At 38.1% G+C, this 21,549-nt stretch overlaps 1 protein-coding gene across 2 annotated transcripts in view; it reads right to left on the reverse strand.

Annotated features, from left to right (window-relative positions):
- The window catches only part of LOC106070694 (dopamine beta-hydroxylase-like), a 50,478-nt gene extending 33,699 nt beyond the window's left edge, over nt 1-16,779 (reverse strand). Inside the window, exons 1-2 of one of the 2 annotated variants that reach the window (XM_056006952.1) lie at nt 16,508-16,777; nt 4,193-4,382 (exon numbers count right to left, since the gene is read on the reverse strand). In XM_056006952.1, coding sequence (XP_055862927.1) covers nt 4,193-4,382; nt 16,508-16,623 — 306 coding nt within the window. In that variant the 5' untranslated portion in view covers nt 16,624-16,777. Of the gene's footprint in view, nt 1-4,192; nt 4,383-16,507 lie in introns of both variants that reach the window. The other variant, XM_056006953.1, reaches the window with a different exon arrangement.
- Nucleotides 16,780-21,549: the final 4,770 nt, after the last annotated feature.

Below are 21,549 nucleotides of genomic sequence, written 5' to 3' on the forward strand. Positions count from 1 at the left end.
ATAAATTGTATCATGTCATACAAATATGTTCTCATAGGAAAGTTTACAAAAAAATACAAAGAGTACAAAGATTATTTCTAGGCAAGTGAGAATGGCTTTTTTATTTTTATGTCCAAAGCCTTTCTTGAGTTTGAAATGTATGCGCGATAGACGGACAAATAAACAGAGCATACTAAACTATCAGACGCATTTCCACTTTCGGGATCTACTAATCAATACGCAGTTTTGTGATTAGAATGAAACTATTTCAAATCATACAATTATCGAAAATAGGAATCTTCTTAGATTTACTGTAGACAAACAAAACCAACCGAAATATTGGAATATTTAAAATGGAAATTATTTTCTGGTGGCTTGCACTAAAAATGAGCAGTGTGGACGTGTGGACGATATTTGGTTACTTAAATTTGTTCAACTTGAACAGTAAGCATGTTGTCCAACATGTGCTCTTTTTAATCAAGAGATTAAAAAAAAGGTTTCTAAGGTCCCTACAGGGAAACACTTTGCCGATTTCAAGCACAGATTACGAAAAGAGAACTTACATAGACCTCCACCCCCCTTTTTTTTTTCCTGTGGACTAATACTTATTCACTTATTCTGCATGTGGCAAACATGCAGGTTCAAAATGACACAGTTATGTTTGCGTGCTACTATGATGATCAACCAGAAAGGTGGAGCGTCGTTCAGTCGGTTTCTGGAATGCTAGCTGGGGACCCTAAACAATGAGTGAAGGTGTCACGTTCAAGACGGTTCACTAAAGTGGAGTTCACTATAGGCTTGACTCGGTTCAGTGTGGTTCGGTGCGGAGCAGAGTCATGACACCTCGCAAGTACCTGACGACGTCTTGATGCTGACCTAGACGACCAAGTCCGACACAACGAGCCCAGTGTATGAAGTCAGTCTGGAACAGTTCAACCCAGTGCATGACCGAGACAACGAGCCCAGTGTATGAAGTCAGTCTAGAACAGATCAACCCAGTGCATGACCGAGACAACGAGCCCAGTGTATGAAGTCAGTCTGGAACAGTTCAACCCAGTGCATGACCGAGACAACGAGCCCAGTGTATGAAGTCAGTCTGGAACAGTTCAACCCAGTGCATGACCGAGACAACGAGCCCAGTGTATGAAGTCAGTCTGGAACAGTTCAACCCAGTGCATGTCCGAGACGAAGGGGAGAGGCCAGTGGAGTTTGATACAGGGATACAAGAGTTAATACGGCGTTACGGCTGTTTACGGAGAAATATTTGTACAGTCAGTGTTACGTGTTGCCAATTGTACAGTATTGGTTGTGATTTATTGGACATTTAAGTGTTACGTTACTTATGAGCCCTGAGTTGTCAAGTTCTCTGAATTGGTTGTGTCGTGTGGTGCAGTTTGCAGGGGGTCGAACAGTGAGAGTCGTTACAATATTATTCTATTGGTACGGCTTTAATAAGATAAAATTTAATCGGTATCACTGAAATGTTGTTGTATTCAAATGGTACGGATGAAATACATTTCTATTGCATTGGTAAGACTAAATAATGTCTTATTGGTAGGTTTAAATAAAATAAGGTATTATTGGTACGGCCAAATTAAAATATAGTAGCTCTAGTTCATTGCTAGCTGGTGATTGATTGGGTCAGGAGACAGACAGTCTTAGATAATACAAGCGGCATACAATGGACACTAACACAACATTTAGAGGACCTAGATTTCGCTGATGACATCTGATGACAACCCAAAATGCTCAGACCAAACTGACCAGACTCTCAGAAATAGCGTAAAAGACTGGACTTCTAATCAACAAAAAGAAAACAAAAGTTATGAGCATCAACAACAGACAAGAGAACCCAACCATGCTATAGGGAGAGAATATCCGTGATACGGACCACTTCACATGTCTAGGAAGTAGAGTTGGTAAAGACGGCGGAGCTGATGATGATATACTAATTCGGATAAATAAAGCTAGGTTTACCTTTTCAACTCTTCAAACTATCTGGCTCTCTAAGGCATTATCTCTACACAACAAGATACCCATGTATAATACAAACGTTAAGTCTGTCCTTCTATACGGTTCAGAAACTTGGAGAGTCACTAAAACAAATATGGAAAAGCTCCAGACCTTTGTTAACAGATGTCTACGCCGGATATTAGGAATTAGGTGGCCAGAAAAGATAACTTCTATCGATTTGTGGGAGAGAACTAGACAAAAGCCCATAGCCCAAGACATCACAAAACGAAAATGGAGATGGGACACACCCTGCGAAAACCAGCTACCAATGTTGCAAGGCAGACACTTGACTGGAACCCACAAGGACCACCTTGCATGCGGCCCCTTGGCCACCTAAAAAATTATAAAAATAATGTTAAACTATTACGCTGGAAAACAAGAGATGACAAGCTACTTCAATTGAAAAATAGTATTAGTTAAACTGAACAACGAGGGTGAGTCTGCAGTGAAAGCAAGCAACATTTTGTCAAACTTCATTGTAAGCCATTGCAAATCATTTAATAAATGTGATTTTATGAAGGAGTGTATCGTTAGAGCCGAAGTAATTTGTCCAGAAAAAGTGAAAGCATTCAAAGAAATAGCGTTAACTAGTGACACTGTGGCAGATAGAATAAATGACATGTCAGTCAGGTTGCCTGAACAATTAGAGAACAAAATAGCTGATTTTGAATTATTTTCATTGGCTCTCTATGGTTATATTCATAAAGACATGTGACAGGAATTTTAACATACACGAGGAACTACTCGAGTTCTGTTCTATGCATAACACCACAACAAGCAAGGATGTTTTTGAGAAATGACAGGAGGTCAGTACAATTTATCTTTGGTAAAGCTAGCTAGTCTAACAAGATATGGTGCACCAATCATGAAATGAAATGGTTTTGATGCAAAGTTACTTGCAAAAATAAGAGAGGCTGATGATAATTTTAAATTTGCTCATTTTCGGTGCATCATTCACCAAGAAACATTCTGCGCACAGCAATTACAATTTCAACATGTCATAAGACCGTTTTCAGTCGCTTCTCAATTTTATTCGTGCCCGTGGTTTTAATGCTCGCCAATTTTTAATGTTTCTGGATGACATTGGACATGAATTTGATTGTGTTCCTTACAACACAGAAGTCCGCTGGCTCTCATGACATATAATATTGAAGGCATTGTTTGCACTGCGTGAGGAAATCGTATTGCTTCTGAACATGAAAGTTGAACCTGTTAAACATTTCCAAACTGACTAGTGTGTTCGGGATTTGGCATTAGCAGTTGATCCCACTGGTCACCTGCAAGACTTGAATTTGAAACTTCAAAGTAAAGACAAAATTGTCACAACTGCGTTTAATCATGTGAAATGCTTTCAAGCAAAATTAGGACTGTGGATAAACCAAATATGAAGTAAAAATCTTGTTCACTTCTCAACGTGTCAGGAACTAAAAAGATTAAATACGGTTGCGACATTTGGTGAATGTCTTACACCTGGAATCGTTAGTAGATGCTTTCATTTACCGTTTTCGTGACTTCGTTACATAAGAGCAAGAATTTTCGTGTTTTTTATCTCCATTCTCATTTGATTCTGAAAATGCTGCTGGAAATGTGCAACTAGAGCTGATAGAATAGCAGTCTTAGTTGAAATCGAAGTACATTGAAATAGCTGTGCCAAAATTGTACATTTATTTACCCTGAACGGTATGTTGAATTGCGGAAATTTGCAGCCAGAATTCTAGCTATGTTTGCAAGCACATATCTCTGTGAGTAGTTCTTTTCCATAATAAAAGCTACAAAAATACCTCACCGTTCGAGATTATCTGATCAAAATTTGTCATCCGTGATGAAAGCGTCAGTGGCAAACAAATTTCAACCTGACATTAATAAAATGGTATCCCAGAAAAGATGTCAAGCATTAGGACAAAGAAAATAATGCGTAATCAAAGTATTTTTTATTAGCCAATAGTACTACAAATTTAAATAAGGGACAGGTATGCCATTAATTATTGTATTCTATTGCATTATTTCTAATTTACATAAAACTAGTAGGCTGTTTTGCAACTGATTTTTTTGGCTGCGGCCCCTCGGTCATAAAAAGTTTGTTATGTGGCCCATATACCTTAATGAGTTTGACATGCCTGTTTTAGTATAAATAACATCAGAGTAAGAAAACAAATGATGGAATGTCATTTGGCTGAGTCCTCCTGATCTAAATACTTACATTTCTTTCTGCTGCAAAATCCAAACCAAAAGGATTTCTGTTTTTGCCACCAGCGTCAATGAAGTGACCAACGCCCTGCCATATAGTGTTAGGCTTGCAAGGGTGAGGCACCATGTGTCCGTTAGGGATTTTATCCCGGAATGTGAAGTAGCCTGACACGTCGCATGACAACAGCAAGGTCAACACTAGTCTGAAATTTCGATTAGTGTATTAGGATGTGTGTGTGTGCTATCTTACACAGACACACACAAACCCATTTCAAACACATTCACATTACAAATTAAATTTGGGCATAGGCATTCTTTAGTCATATTCGATTGTTCTTTGGGGTAGCAGCCATTCTATACCTAAATCAAAATAAAATGTTTAAATAAATTCAAGATAGTTTATTAGCTCCTGTCTACTAGTAACTAAGCTCTAAAAACTTAAATGGCATGTGAACTACATGTGAAAAGAATACCACATTACCTTGGCTTAGAGTTATCTTACAATAATCGCCAATATTGTAAGCTTTTTTAAAAAACATAATATAAAAAAACAACATTTTTAAAAACTATATGAATAAAACGATATAATAAGGGTTGTCTTCGAGTCCGAAGATTAGTGAGGAATACAGTATTTCCCGTGGTTGCGCAGCCCCAGCTGTGACCTACATATTTTGCCACATCCAGGGCAATATATCGCTACTCTATTCAGTTCTATGTTTGAAACATCATTCTTATGCAATAAAGCAATCATGATTATAAAAAATTAAATGTTTGATTAGAGCTTGTGTTGAGAGTGTACTGTTAATAGTCACTTAGTCTAGATTAAATAATTCCATTTACCATAACAAACATTCGGTTGGGGGGCGTCAATTATTTTTATTTTTATTTATTTATTTTACAGAAATCACAGTTTGGAGAAACTACACGTTTAGTAAAAAAAAAATAATGTCATATAATCTATGTATTATTACATTCTTATGTCAAGTTGCCCCCCCCCACCACCCCCCACTTTAATGTCAAATGCAATCATTGAGAGAAAATATCAAATGAAGAGAGGACGAATCTGAGACCCTCTACCTGTTTAATCGTTTTATACTCTAGTGGTTAACGCCACTCACTTCCTTTTCTCCGAAAACATGACTTTTAAAACATGATAATCAAATATGGCGACAGTTATTAAGTAATCTCTGGCATGACTTTGTCATAACCACAGACCTATATATATTAGACCTAGACTGGAAAACGGAAACACATTCTTATCCAATAATGATCAGATAACACTGACCTATACATATACATTATTATGTACGTAACTAGGGGCGGACTGAGTGTCAAATCGACCAGGAATTTTTAGACAATCCGGCCCACCAATTGCACGCCTTATACCTGTCCTCAAAATCATTGTGCTAATTTTTAAAATGTATCGAAAGTATCTAGCTATATAAATAATTTTTAGGCTATATGATTTTGAAACGATCTTATAAGCACTATGATATTACTAAATGAATAAGTATAACACTTGGAATGGGCCCAACATGCGCTACAGAAATAATGTGAATTGTGCCTCCTCTCGCCCTGAGGAGAGAGAGGGTGGTATTTGTAGCCCTGGAGCGCTATAAAAAGAGCGACCCATGGCTCCCAACCCAAATTCTAATCGGTGGAGAGAAAAACACCGGATACGACGGCAGTAATTTATGCACAAATTTGAGTGTGCACTCTCCACCGACCGGGTACCAATCCGTAGGATAAGTACATGCCCTCCATGGAGGAGTCTGCCCAGCCCTCCTATAAGCCTTACACTAGCGGGGCTGGAGGGGGGCACTAGAAAACCTATACTAACGGACATTCTAAAAAAGATGGCCTTGAACACATTTAAATCGTACCCATCTGATGCCCTCTATTGCTTCACAGGTGTTCCGTACTTAAGGACCCTGTGAGAGCCTGGTATGGGGCCTTCATATGTTACCCAGACCTCGACCCGGACAGGCTATGCGGTCTCGCCGCATGCAGCTTTGATGCCGAAATCACGGCGATAACTACGGCACTACGCCACATAGGGAAAAACCACGAAGAAAGGAAGCCGTTGCGACTTCTGTTGTAATGGTTAGCGATTCGAGCCACTCGGCGCTGCAGATCATCATCATCATCATCATCAAACTCCATTGGAGTGAGGGCTGGAGAGGCTCAAATCCTCTCTTGGAAAAACCCTCGACTGAAGCCCTTCTGTCTTGCGTAGTGCATAAATGTCCCCATACAGGTCGAGAATTTTTGGTTTCCCAGACCTGTCGAGACGGAGATCAGCAAGTCTGGGGCAGTCAAACAGAATATGAGACACGGTTTCCTCTTCTTCCCCGCAGCGGGGGCACCGTGAATCAAAATTTGGCCTTAGCCGTGAGAAATATGAGCCAACAGGACAGTGGCCTGTCCTGCACTGTGCAATAATAGCTTGCTCAGGCCTGGAAGTGCGGTCAGGGCGCCTCATGCGCTTCCAGACTCCACAGGCTTTTTGGGACTTGTCCCAGCACTCAAACCACTTTTCCATTTCTGTTTTTTGAATTATAGCCAGGGCTTGATGAAAGCTTACAGCCTGTTCAGTGGGTGGAATTTGCCCTCCCTGGTGGGCCAAGGAGTCTGCAATAGTGTTGCCAGTCACACCTATGTGACTCGGTACCCACTGCATTATTACAGGGATGCCATAGCGTTCTTTAATGTTATGTGAGGCCATGATGACAGTGTTGATATTGGGGGGCCATGGTCCCGGGCTTTGCAAAGCCTCTAGTACAGATTTTGAGTCAGTGACCACACCAATCTGTGTTGCCCTCAAATGTCCCTCGTCGAGTTGAGAGTCAATGACTTTTAAGGCTTCACAGACTGCCATGGTCTCCGCATCAAAACTGCAAACACTACCATCCATATGGTCCAAAGATTTTGACTGAGTAAGAGCCAAGAAAATCGATGTAGGCTCCATAGCCTGCTCTTCCAGAATCTATTGATGCCGACCCATCAGTGTATGCAAAAATAGCACTGGGCTTGAAGGTATTAATGGTCTCCAGAGCTAGGATTTGAAGGTCGTTAGATGAACGACTTAGCTTAGTGGCATTAGGGTCTGCTAGTTTCAAGCGTATGTCTGGGGTCGTTGGGCGACACCAAGGGGGAAGGGGATGAAAGCGTTGAATGTTTTGTCGGTTGGTGGAGAGGCCAGCTTCATCAGATAGTCTAGTGGCATGATGCATAAAAGACTGCATCTGGATACGTCTTCTGCATGTCCAACCATCCACTAGTTATCTAGCTGGGAGGTATTCACCCAGCTTTTTATACCGCTCATAGCAGGTCAGTACTGATCTTTCCCTCCTAAGGTTTAATGGACCTATATTAGCCATTATTTCAGCCGCATTTACTGGACTTGTCCTAAAGGTTCCACAGACAAATCTTAGTTCTTGGGACTGTATTTTATCAAGTCGCAGATAACATCCGCTGATTTATTGAAGCTGTCATCTTTTTGCAGTGGGTGCCCTCGCATTGAGGCTTGGGGGACAATGAGGTGGCTGATGCTCTAGCGCGAGACGGAGCGCTGGCCGTACTCACTTTCGAGGCCCCAAGTACGTATAACGAAGCTACGACATTAATCCGAGAGTAGTTGAAATACTGGGATGACTCCAACAAAGCTCGTGGAGTCTGGCAGCATTTGTGTTACCCGGACCTGGAAGATCCATGGTGGAGGCTTAGAAGGCCGGAACAAACGATAATTGCGCACTATAGGACGGGGCACTGCACTGATGATGCTTATTTCACCCGGTTCCGGCCAAATTTTGATGCCGACATCTTGGAGAGTCAGTGGAAACAGTGGCGCACATCTTGCAAGAGTGTCCGCAGCTGCCCTACAGATTGCAAGGTCTAAAGGGGAAACTTTACTAAACTCACATCTACTACTTTCTTAATAGCTTGGAAACCAAACTTGACTGTCTGCATCTTAGAACTAGATACACACATAACAGAACATTTAGTTCACTCATTTAAATTAATTTAATATCCTTACGTTCAGTAAAACAAATGCTGTCAAGATTGTTTCATACTTTAACAAAGCCTGTTTGTATTTCGATTAAAGTCTATTAGTGTTTCTAATGGCCTTGAGCCTGTTTATCCATAAGTGCTGTCATCATAACGTTGGTGAATCTCTAGTGCTTGCGAGAAAACATTCAGAATTGTACTACATTTTTTTTTGCACAGGATTCCAACAGTAGTTGCGTTTTATCTGAATTAAATTCTGCTCTTTCTTTTTCGATTCTTTAACAATTTGATTCCAATAAACGCATTGCTACACTGTTCAAGATAATATTTTGATTTTTGAAGGACTTCGTAGTGAGGCCAACTCGAGATCATGCGACAACTCCAACTAAACCAATTAGAACTCGTAGTGACTGGACATGTCATGTGTAGGACTTGGAACGTTGTTGGTTGTCCCTTTATAGATTCATCCAAATATATTCATGCTAACATCGATCTCCATAAGAATACAGTCCTCAGGTTTCTTGTTTATCGTTTAGTCAACTTTAGTGTGTATAAGGAGTCTTCATTTTGTATTGTCGGAGATAAGGTTGTGGTTGTTGATAGTTTTTGTTCTTTGCTTCTGACATTCCTGCTGAAACTATTGAAAGATATCTGAGTGGACAACTTCGGTTGCCGATTCTGAATTCCACACAAACTATCTTTTTAACTTTGGTTTTTACAGTGTTATTCAACTTTTTATTTGTTACCCAACAAGCGACATTAAGGATGTGTAATATTTCGTATCTAGTAATTTGAAATATAATATCTAAATATTTATAGTTTACAAAAATAAGTGTTTTGTTTTTAACAAGGTTTATTCAGCTCTACTTCCTCGCTCCCACACTGGGGCCTCGAGTTCTTTTTGTTTTTAAGTGGACTACTTTGGATTTCATTGCTAATATTTTCAATTTTTTTTTTTGTAATTGGGGGAAAACCATTCTATAAATATTAGCACAGTTCCGCAAGGTTGTCATCGCCGGAAGTGGTAATGGATGTAAGCACTCCACTACTTATGAAATGCTTCCTACTGACATGCATCTCAAATAGTCTATGACAACCAGTCCAACTCCTGGCCTTCTCGTGTGGTTCAGATATTGAGTCCGGTGAAACTGTTCTCACTAACAGTAGAAGGGGCAAAGGCGAGTAACTGGCGCCTCAGCCAGTAAGCTTTGGGCTATACCCTTAAAGAACCTTCGACGCCGCTGACCTTAATCTTTATCGGCACTGCCGTTCCTTTGGATACATCAGCTGCGTGGAGAGGGGGAAACTAATGAGTGGACGAAATCGTTCCGATCATAGCTAATGCCCAGATATTCATTTCCATGAGATGATCCATAGTCGCTTTGCGACTGAAGGAGGCCATAGAAATGTAAGCATATAGCAGCATTCTGACGAGGTTTATCATCAGAAATATAAAAAAAAAATAACAATGCGAAAATACACATTTACTTACACACCTTTGTCCATTCACATTACTTACCTATATAGAGAGAGATACTCAACAATGTGGATATGTTACCAACCTCGCATTTTCGACAATTAGAAAAAAAAAAGGATGTAGATAATTGTATTGTAATCAGACTCTCTGCTTATGAAACTGTCATTTTAAATAAAGGAAATGGACAGATGTAGACATATAGGTTATTGAATGTTTCTTATCTTCTTATCTTATATGACACAGACGTTACTTCAAAAAAAAAAGATGATTACGTCCTACGCGTCATGCACTTAGTCATGCATATTAACCAATGACCTAAATTCTGCCAAGTCACTGGTTTTCCTGGCTAGCTCATGCGACCCATTCCATGCTCTAATAGCACTAGGGAAGAAAGAGTATTTGTACAAATTTGTCCTAGCATATGGAACGAGGAATGTGCCTTTATCTTTGTGTCTTTCTGAGTATTTTATAAAATTTTGTTTTTGTATTTGAAGGTTATGGTTCAGTGTTTTATGCATAATTGCTACTTTACTTTTGAGTCTTCTGTCCTGAAGGCTTTCTAAATTTAGTGATTTTACTAAAGGTGTTACTCTAGTCAAATGTGAATATTCGTTTGTTATGAATCTCACTGCTCTATTTTGTGTCTGTTCCAGTTTCTTATTGTTTTCTAGAGTTAGGGGGTCCCAAACAGAGGATGTATATTCTGTTATTGGCCTAACCAAGGTTAAATAACATTTTAGTTTTATGTTATTTGATTAATAGAAATTTCTTTTAATAAACCTTTGTGCTTTGTTTGATTTTTTGATAGTTTCATCAATATAAGGATTCCATGACAGTTTTTCTTTTTTTTTTCTAGTTCTAGTTGGGATATTCGTATGGCATTAGTGCTGAAATATCAAAACCTGCTTTTTTACCTGCATTGATTACCTAACATTGGACCATGTGTTAGCCGCCTCTAAGTTTCTGTGTGTCAGACTCGATTTAGCAACGCAGCTCGTTCAAACGTTATTTCTCTTGAATGGAATAGACGTCTTCGGGTATTTCCGCATGTAGGTATTAGATTATTCGTTCAATAAATGGATGTTGAGGAACATTTCTCGCATCGTCTGCAAAGTCTAAATCTAAAAAGCCTATCACGAGACTATTATTTAGGCTTGTATACTGTCGGTTAACCAGGATATTTTTTTAGGGTGTGTGTGTGGAGGGGGGGGGGGAGAGGCGTGGTAAAAAATGTTCCATTAAAAAAAAACTAACATTCATTAGTTATTTAGAGAAAAAAATCGTTCTATACGCTCTATAAAGGAGGTATTGTCTTTTTTTTAAGCGGCCCCCTAAAGGGAAATAGACGCTATTAGTTTTGTGTAATCTGTCTGTCCGTCCGTCTGTCCGTCCCATTTAGATCTCGTAAACTAGAAAACATATAGAAAATCCGACATCATGATATTTAAGATCTTTCAACGTTCTGATGCAATGGCTACTTTTTTTTCTGAAAGCGAAAATTTTAATTTAAAAAATTAACTATGCAGGCAGTTTATTCATAAAAGTACACCATTTTTAAAACTATTCACTATTAATAGTAACAATCACGGGAGGCTAATTAGTAAGGGAGATTGACATTTTCAAAATTTTAACACATTTATGCAAACATTTTTTTTTAACAAAATATTTTTTTTTTACAATTGTATTGTTAAGTTAGGGTTAGTTTTTTCACACTAACTACTATGTTTGCAAAAAAAAAGTTTACCTTTTTTTAATGAGAAAAAATCTATTTAATATGCATACAAGTTGAACATTTTTTAATACAACAATTAGAAAGTAGTTTTTTTTACATTATCGCGTGAGCTGCAGCGAGTAAGACCTGCCGCAAAACACAATCAGGAAAATAAGAAAAAAGATTTTTAACCCAAATTTTTTTTGTTTTTTACTTGAGGCTTTGAATAAGAGATTGACCCTTTACAAAACAATTAGATCATTTAAATAATCATTATATGACATCAGTAAGGCCAGGTTCACATCTAACTTCACCTTCACTTTCACCTATTCCTTTGCCTGATGCACCGTTGGGGCACCACACAAGATCTGTCAACCTTCTTTCTCCATTTCTTCTCTGTCATTTGCCTTTATAGAATTTCGTTCTCATACTCTTTCTAAAAACATTGAAACCTGCCTTTTTACCTGCCTTAGTAGACCACTTCGGAGGCCGACTTTGAGTTTGTGTTCCCATACGGACGTTCTTTGGAACCTTGCTTTCTTTAAGTATTTGTTGGTGTTTTTCTTGATTAAATCTCGATTTGCATTGTTCTCCTCTTTTTACAGATAATGATTTTCATTTTAAAAGGGTTAAATAAGTAATGGTCTTGTATACACCAAAGCTATTTTTCATTTCCCAATGTACATTATTAACACAAGCATTACTCTGTTTTAAACAAGAGTACATTTCATAAGGCATTTCCAAAACTTTTTACTTCTTGATAAAATAAAACATATAAAAGGCTTGTTGTAAATATTCAAAATAATAAAAAAAAATTAGTAGTTCCACCAGAAGAAGTCGACATGAATTTATTTTATTTTAAAAACATATTCTGCGTTTTTATAACGTTATACCCCATAAGTGAGACTCAAGGTAGGCAAGATATTTTTTTTTGTTATGCAAATTAGGAGATAAATTAGTTTTGATAAAAAGACACATGCTAGGAAATATTCGCACAAAAATACTCATCCTTCATTAACGCCATTACAGCATAAAAAGGATTGCTTGAATCAGTCAGGAAAACCAAGGTTTTAGCTATTGTTATGATACCTAAGAAAAATTGGGAAACCTACTAGAAAGTGCAGTATTGGGGCAGACCTACTAAATTATAAGACTATTTTAGTGAATTAAAGTTATTACAATATTTCAAGTCTTACACCAAGTTTCAAGTCTTACACCAAGTTTCAAGTCTTACACCAAGTTTCCAGTCTTACACCAAGTTTCAAGTCTTACACCAAGTTTCAAGTCTTACACCAAGTCTCAAGTCTTACACCAAGTCTCAAGTCTTACACCAAGTTTCAAGTCTTACACCAAGTTTCAAGTCTTACACCAAGTTTCAAGTCTTACACCAAGTTTCCAGTCTTACACCAAGTTTCAAGTCTTACACCAAGTTTCAAGTCTTACACCAAGTCTCAAGTCTTACACCAAGTCTCAAGTCTTACACCAAGTTTCAAGTCTTACACCAAGTTTCAAGTCTTACACCAAGTTTCAAGTCTTACACCAAGTTTCAAGTCTTACACCAAGTCTCAAGTCTTACACCAAGTTTCCAGTCTTACACCAAGTTTCCAGTCTTACACCAAGTTTCAAGTCTTACACCAAGTTTCCAGTCTTACACCAAGTCTCAAGTCTTACACCAAGTCTCAAGTCTTACACCAAGTCTCAAGTCTTACACCAAGTCTCAAGTCTTACACCAAGTTTCAAGTCTTACACCAAGTCTCAAGTCTTACACCAAGTCTCAAGTCTTACACCAAGTTTCAAGTCTTACACCAAGTCTCAAGTCTTACACCAAGTTTCCAGTCTTACACCAAGTTTCAAGTCTTACATCAAGTTTCAAGTCTTACACCAAGTTTCCAGTCTTACACCAAGTCTCAAGTCTTACACCAAGTTTCCAGTCTTACACCAAGTTTCAAGTCTTACACCAAGTTTCAAGTCTTACACCAAGTTTCCAGTCTTACACCAAGTTTCCAGTCTTACACCAAGTCTCAAGTCTTACACCAAGTCTCAAGTCTTACACCAAGTTTCCAGTCTTACACCAAGTCTCAAGTCTTACACCAAGTTTCAAGTCTTACACCAAGTCTCAAGTCTTACACCAAGTTTCCAGTCTTACACCAAGTCTCAAGTCTTACACCAAGTTTCAAGTCTTACACCAAGTTTCCAGTCTTACACCAAGTTTCCAGTCTTACACCAAGTTTCAAGTCTTACACCAAGTTTCAAGTCTTACAATACCATGATTATGGTTATTAGAATAACGATAAATAGGTGATATCTTCAAGTTTTGGGATTTAGAAAAAGTGTATTATTTTACTTGGTTACCAAAACAAAGCTATAAATATGGCAACACAAATATTTTGTTTAAAAATTTTATTTTTATATAAATCATATCATTTGAGAAGAATCTGAATATCATCTCAATCACAACCAGTCTCGGGTCAAGTTGAAATTATGCACAATTATTTCTAGTGAATCAATTTTAATAAAAAAAATAACCCATTAGTTGATTAGCTATTGGTAATTAATCATTGTGTTTGGTATCGAACAAGGAAAAGAAATCTTACTTGACAGATGTGGTGGTATAAGTCCCCATAAGGATGTTTGAGCTCTCTAGTTCGAATTCAAGTCGTACACCTTTTTTTATAAATGCGTTTACAAATTAATCACGCTAACATAATCCCAGATAACCCCCCACCCCATTATTTTTCCCAACTGGCCCATACAAGTGATGGAATCATAGGGCATCGAGGAAGCTAAAAACATGAAACAGCGCTTAACAAAAACAATTGATACAAACATTTCTAATCGCATTGATTTATTATTGTTCGTCTAGATCTATTACACATTTAATGACATGACTGCTCCAAAGTAATTGATAAATATTTTAAGTTTTTCTTGTTTAAATTATTTGTATGTACATCTATGTGACATATGTGATATATATAGGTAAACTTTAGTGGGAGGGCATTTTTTCCTTTGCACAAACACACATGCTGGCACTCTCGAACGCGCACACACACGCACACTCACATACGCACATACACACATACATATAGATGCAAAGATAGATATAATATATATATATATATATTATTGGCCTCCTTTAGTCGTAGGACGTCTATGGTTCAATCTCAGAGCACACTTCCTCATGTGGCTGTGGAGCCCTAATTTGGAGAGACACTCCCGTCCACAAATAGCGCAGGTTAAGGTGGCTTTTTGCTTTGGTGGTAGAGGAGCTGGCCATGTTTCGGATTGTACGTTTTTCTTCCTGAGCTGAGACCTATGTTCTTTCACTGTCCATAGCTTTCGTGGTCACTGTCTCTCTCCATCTGGTGCGGTCTAGAGCTATGTCTTCCCAATTGTCAGTACTGATGTTCACTGATTCGAGGTCCCGTTTTATTACATCTATGTAACGGAGATGGGGCAACCAGTTTTTCTTGTGCAGGCGCGAGTTGACCACAGAGGATGACTTTCGGGATGCGCATGTCCAACATCCGGCGAACATGTCCAAGCCAGCGCAAACGGCGTTGTCTGAGGGCTGTAAAGATGCTGGGAATACCTGATCGAGCAAGGATCTCAGTATTGCAAACTTTTTCTTTCCATGTGACTTTCAAGATCCTACGGATACATCTAAAATGGAATGAGTTCAGTTTTCTATCTTGCTTTGCGTAGGTGGTCCATGATTCACTGCCATACAGCAGTGTACTCATAACGCATGCCTTTTTGTCACCGTAGTTAGCTTCTGTTTTTCCCAAACTCTTGGCCTGAGTCTAGCGAAGGTCGAGGCAGCCTTCCCTATGCGTTTTTTATCTTCTCTTTTAGAGACAGGTCATCTGTAATTGTGGATCCCAGATAGCAGAATTCGTTTACGGCGTACAGCTTGTTGTGGTCTATGAGGATGGAGGGTGGTGCTGTAGCAGGTGGTCCCATAACATTTGTTTTCTTCGTGCTAATTGTTAAGCCATATTCTTTACAGACCTGAGAGAAGCGGGTCATTAGTGACTGAAGTTCCTCTTGTGAGTGTGCTACTACCGCTGCGTCATCCGCGAATAACATATCTCTAACGAGAGTGGTTCCGATTTTAGTTTTGGCCCTCAGTCTGGCAATATTTAGGAGTTTCGGTGGATTTGTCAAACGCGTTTTGGATTAGCAGTGAAAATAGTATTCCAAAGATGGTTGGGGCCAGGGCACATCCTTGTTTAAATCCGCTGTTTATACTGAAACTTTCGGAGCTGGCACCGTTGAATTGCACTGTACCCATCATATTTTGGTGGAAAGATACGATTACGTTTAGTAGCTTGGGTGGACAGCCTATTATCTGTAAAATTTTGAAGAGGCCATCTCTGCTGCCTAGCTCGAAGGCCTTTGTCACATCAAAGAACGCAATATACAAAGGCATCCTTTGTTCCCTACACTTTTCCTGGAGTTGGCGGATGGAGAGAATCATGTCAATCTTGGATCTCCCTGAGCGAAAGCCGCATTGTGATTCTGGATAGACCAGATCAGCGAGTTTTTGTAACCTGGGAAGTATCATTCGAGCAAAGACTTGGCCTACAATACTTAGGAGGGAGATTCCCCTGTAATTATTGCAGTCGCTTCTGTCACCTTTGTTCTTATACAGTGTAACGATTTTAGCATCCCGCAGGTCTTGTGGCACAGCACCTTCTCTTTTTAAACCTATTGACTCAAAAAAAAAATTAAGTTTCGTTATTTCTTCTTTAAAAAAATTAATTAGAGTCCTGTGCGAGGCCCCACCAATCGGAGATCCTGCTTGTTCGCCAATGTCTATAGCCCTGGCTGGAGTGATTTATTTCGCCACACGTACACAAGAGTTACTTGAACCTTAACATTAACCTCGATCCAGAATTTTTGTACTTTTTTTTTAGGGACATAGGAGGAGATGGGGTGTGGTATTGGAATTCGGTGACTAGTTTTTATATAATTTTTTCTTGGAGTGAAATTGGTAACCTCAATCCCTTCCCCTTATTTATGCTCATTTAATTTGTTGACTGCAGTTTTGTTTTTGTTTGGTTATTATTTCACTGACGCAGCATTTCATCTTCAGAAGCCCCTAGGCTCTTAGAATTCAGTGAATGGCTTACCTCGTAAGATGAGACGTCATTGGTTCGTACAGTTTCCCGCTTAACTTTCCATTTCTCCAAGCATCATTGAGTCCAATTGAAGAACGAGAATGGAGATAATTTGAATCCATCAGCATCGCCAGGTTAACAATAGCAGTACTGCCCAAACTGCTCGCGGACTACACACAGGCTTTCCAAACACAGTGGCAATTATTTCCATACAGCAGTGTTTCTCAAACTTTAACGGAACACTTTGCAATATTCTGATAGTTTAGTGGAACAACTTTGATTATTGTTTTCGGTTGGATTTGTTTAAATAAAACAACAATAATTAAACCATGTTCTTTATTCTAAATATAACCATATATCAAATATAATTTTAGCAAAACTTAATCGTAATGATATGAGGCATAGGCGTAGCCAGGGGGGGGTTCAAGCTCCCCCCGAAATGAAATCGCCCCCACAGGGGGGCGGGGGATCGGAATTTAATGACTGATTTTTTGCTTTGATTTTGTTTATTTTAGTTGAGAATTTAATACTAAACCATTACTTGCCCCAGCGCAGCCAATGGAGTTTTGAGTTTAAAACCCCTACCAGGGGATTTTGCAGTCGAAATCCCTCTCTTCTATAAAACAAGACACACACACAAAAATAATCAAACGACTATTCCCAAATTCCAAGAGCATAGCTAAGGAAGATTTTTATTTTAATATCTTCTCCGAAATCTACGATAAAAGTCCCTCTTCAATAAAAGACTATCCATACATCAGTCACCAGATTCTAGTCAAGAGGAGTTTTGTGTTTAAAGAGAAAAAAACTATTTAGTAAGCATTATAAGTTAGACATAATTTAAAACAATTATTAATCTTATAAACCGCACTTTCTTATGGTAATACATCGGGTACCACTCTACTGCAACCACGGAAATAATTTTTTTCTTGAGGATTCGAATAAAAGATTGAGCAATTTTATTCTATACTACAGTCACTAAATTCTATGAACGTAGCTAAAGGGGTTATGAATTTGTTTAAAAAAAAAAACTCTAGATATTTTTTAGTGGAGTTTGAAGCTAAAAAATACATCTTCAATAAAAAAAAAGCAAATTACACACTAAAATTATTTGAGCGTAGCCAAGCCAATTGGTAGTTTTGAGTTTAAACTTCTCTCCTCCAGATGGTTTTGAATTTAAAATCCCCATACAGACCGTTTTGAGGCGGAAAACCTTTATCTTCAATATTATTCTAAAGCAAACTACAGTTACCAAATTCCATGATCGTAGCTAAATGGGGTTTTGAATTTAAAAAAAAACAAATAAGTCCTGAGATGTTTTAGTTTAAAATCCCCAACAGATAATTTTGACGATAAAACTTCCCTTTTCGAAATAAAATCTAAAGCAAACTACAGTCACCTAATTCCAACAGGATAGCCAAGAGAGATTACACATTTCTACCAGTGGCTGGGCTCAATTAATAATGTGCAGTGATAGTCGTCTGCTGAAAATGAAAACAACTAAATGTGGCTCAATAAAGATGGTTAAGACGGATTTTAGAAGTCAGTTATAGAAATCGGGTTTCAATCTAGGAAATCCTATGCCGAACTGGGATTTGACCCCTTAGTAAGGTTGTGTTGGAGCGTTGCATGAGGTTTGCGGGGCATGTTCTCCGACAAAATGAATTACGCATAATAAGATTTGCGATGACATGGAGGCCATTTCGAGAAAAGCGCAAACAGGGACATCATAGTAAAACTTGGCGCCACATTTTTATTTAGGTCCTCAGAGCAGGCTTCAGACATTGCCAGTGACAGATTTTTGTGGAAGCAGCTTACCGCCCAGTGCGCCGAACGACGCGGGAGGATCTAAGTCAGTAAGCATAGCACATCAGGTTTTTGAAATAAAACTTTTAATATCAGGGTAATGCACCGTAGATACCTCAGAATATGCATTTTGTTGGCTTTCTATACAGGAAATAGTGTTTGGCGGCGGGGCTTTGCCCTGCGCTAGGGGAGCTAACAGCTCACTAACTCCAGCTAGAACCTATTCTAGGGTATAATAAACTCCTTCAGAAAGAATGAAAGGTCAGATTAATTATGTACACACACATATACACTCAAACAAACACACACATATATATATATATTTGCGTGAGGGGGGGGGGGGAGAGAAAAAATTCCCCCCCCCCCCGAAAAAAATTCTGGTTACTCCCATGATGTGAGGTCAAGCCTGTTTCAATGCTTTTGCTGCGTTAAGACAGACAGAAATAGTGAATGACTGCGTCTGTCAGGGCCTAGAGCTCAACCTGAAATTGATCGCCGAGGTGGAGATTAGAGTTAAGCTTTTTTAAATCTGCGGCCTCTGAACAGGTGGTTTCACAAAAAGGTCTCCTGCCTCTCTAAATCTGCCCATAGAAGTAAAAACAAACTTGATGTGAAATCATTGAATGCTTGATCTTGGTTTCAAATTAGAGTCAGAATATCGTATGTTTTTTTTCTTCCGTTACTTAGAAGAGCTAATACACTTATTTATTTTCTTGCCTTATTTCTTCAATAGTTTGTGGAACACCCATCCCAGGCTTCGCGGAACCCTAATGCTCCGCGGAACACTGTTCCGGAAACATGATTGCAAAGGACTACAATTGTTTTTTGGACGATAATAAATAACAACTGTCAGATCGTAGATCTGTTAAGTACTAACTGCCAGATCGTGGAACTGTTGAATAAAAACTGACAGATCGTAGAACTTTCAAATCAAACTGACAGAGAGTAGAATTGTTAAATACAAACTGCCAGATCTTAGAATTGTTAAATACAAACTGACAGAGAGTAGAATTGTTAAATACAAACTGACAGAGAGTAGAATTGTAAAATACAAACTAACAGATCGTAGAACTGTTGAATAAAAACTGACAGATCGTAGACTTTCAATTACAAACTGACAGAGAGTAGAATTGTTAAATACAAACTAACAGATCGTAGAATTGTTAAATATCAACTGCCAGATCTTAGAATTGTTAAATACAAACTGCCAGATCTTAGAATTGTTAAATACAAACTGACAGAGAGTAGAATTGTTAAATACAAATTGACAGAGAGTAGAATTGTTAAATACAAAGTGACAGAGAGTAGAATTGTTAAATATCAACTGCCAGATCTTAGAATTGTTAAATACAAACTGACAGGGAGTAGAATTGTTAAATATCAACTGCCAGATCTTAGAATTGTTAAATACAAACTGACAGAGAGTAGAATTGTTAAATACAAACTGACAGAGAGTAGAACTGTTAAATACAAACTGACAGAGAGTAGAATTGTTAAATATCAATGGCCAGATCTTAGAACTGTTAAATATCAACTGCCAGATCGTAGAACTGTTAAATACAAACTGCCAGATCGTAGAACTGTTGAATACAAACTGACAGAGAGTAGAACTGTTAAATAGCAACTGCCAAATCGTAGAATTGTTAAATAGCAACTGCCAGATCTTAAAACTGTTAAATATCAACTGCCAGATCGTAGAACTGTTAAATACAAACTGATAGAGAGTAGTGTTTTGTACTACTAACTATTATAATTTAGTACTGTTGCTTTGTGAAACCGACTGCCAGAGTAAGATTGTCCAATGATACGGCCTCTCGAATTTCCTTAGGTTTTAATCAAGACTTCAATTTATTTCGCGTTAAGGTACGCTAGTTCTATCTCTCGGCATTGTAGTTATGGATTCATACTAGCTTATAAGTCCATAACATGAAAAAATTGTCATATCTTAACATTAAGTTTATTCGTTTGTATTAAGCAGAGGACTTCGAGTTTAAAAACCCCTAACAGGGGGTTCGAGTTTAAAACCCCTACCAGAGGGTTTTGAGTTTTAAACCACCTATCCGGGGTTTTTGCAGTTAACTCCCCCTCTTCTATAAAACAAAACAAAAAAAATGCAAACGAAAATCGCCTACATCCAAGTGCACAGTTAAGGAAGATTTTGATTTTAAAACCCCCTCTAAAATTTACGATAAACCCCCTCTTCAACATAAAAAAAAGCTAATTACGCACTCAAAATGTTATGAGCGTAGCTAAATGGGTTTTGACTCAGTTTTGAGTTTAAATCCCACTTCAGCCGGGTTTGAAGGTAAAAAATACCTCTATAATAATAAACAAGATTACAAAGAGAGTTTGTGTTACACAAACTCAGAGGCGGCCCCCGTCGAAGTCGGATCCCTGTCGGATCTGCATATTCGCAAATAATATTCAAGAGGTGATTTAATTTTGATGTAAAATGTTTTACACGTTTCGGATGTTCCTTCAGAGTTGAAGATAATTACTTCCTAGTCCAAACCTCCCGCAGGACGACGGGGGATGGGAGCGGGCAGGGTTTGAACCCTGGGCCATCCATAAATCTGAACGACAGTCGATCGCGCAAAACGGACGACCAGGCAGCCATCCGATGGTCAAAAGTAATAATGTTTCAAAGATTCATTTGTCGTAAATTTAAATTTAAATTTAATAAAAAAAATAGTAGATTAGTTTTAGTATATTAAAACATTACAATATTGATCAAAACGTTTGGGAATGAAAATCTACACTTTTTTTTACACTTTAAGTTTAGAAATTGAAATTCTACATCTTAATCTAGTCTATTTTAGTCTAAACTAGATCTAGAAATTCTAGATCTAGACTCTAAAATAATTTTAATTAGAATATTAATCCAGATCTAGATATATTGTAATAAAAATCTAGATCTAGTTTAAAAAATCTAGATTAGATCTAAATCAAGATATCATTCCTTTTTTAAACGCGAGTCACATAACGAGGCTTAATAAACATTACTATACCGAGTTCTTTTTTTTAAATTTCATTTGAAGAATTAATTCCATATAACGTCAGAGGGAAAAAAAAACACTACGTCACAGGGCCTAGCTAGACTAAAAATCGCCTTCATCTATAAGAGCCATTTATCGAGTGTTCATAGACTTTGGTGCACCGAGTGCGTTCTTTAAGCATTTCATTTAAAGAATTCATTCCATATGACATCAAAGGAAAAAAAACACTACGTCACACGGCCTAGCTAGACT

This window comes from Biomphalaria glabrata, chromosome 12 (assembly GCF_947242115.1).
Source record: "Biomphalaria glabrata chromosome 12, xgBioGlab47.1, whole genome shotgun sequence".
NCBI classification, from domain to species: domain Eukaryota; kingdom Metazoa; phylum Mollusca; class Gastropoda; family Planorbidae; genus Biomphalaria; species Biomphalaria glabrata.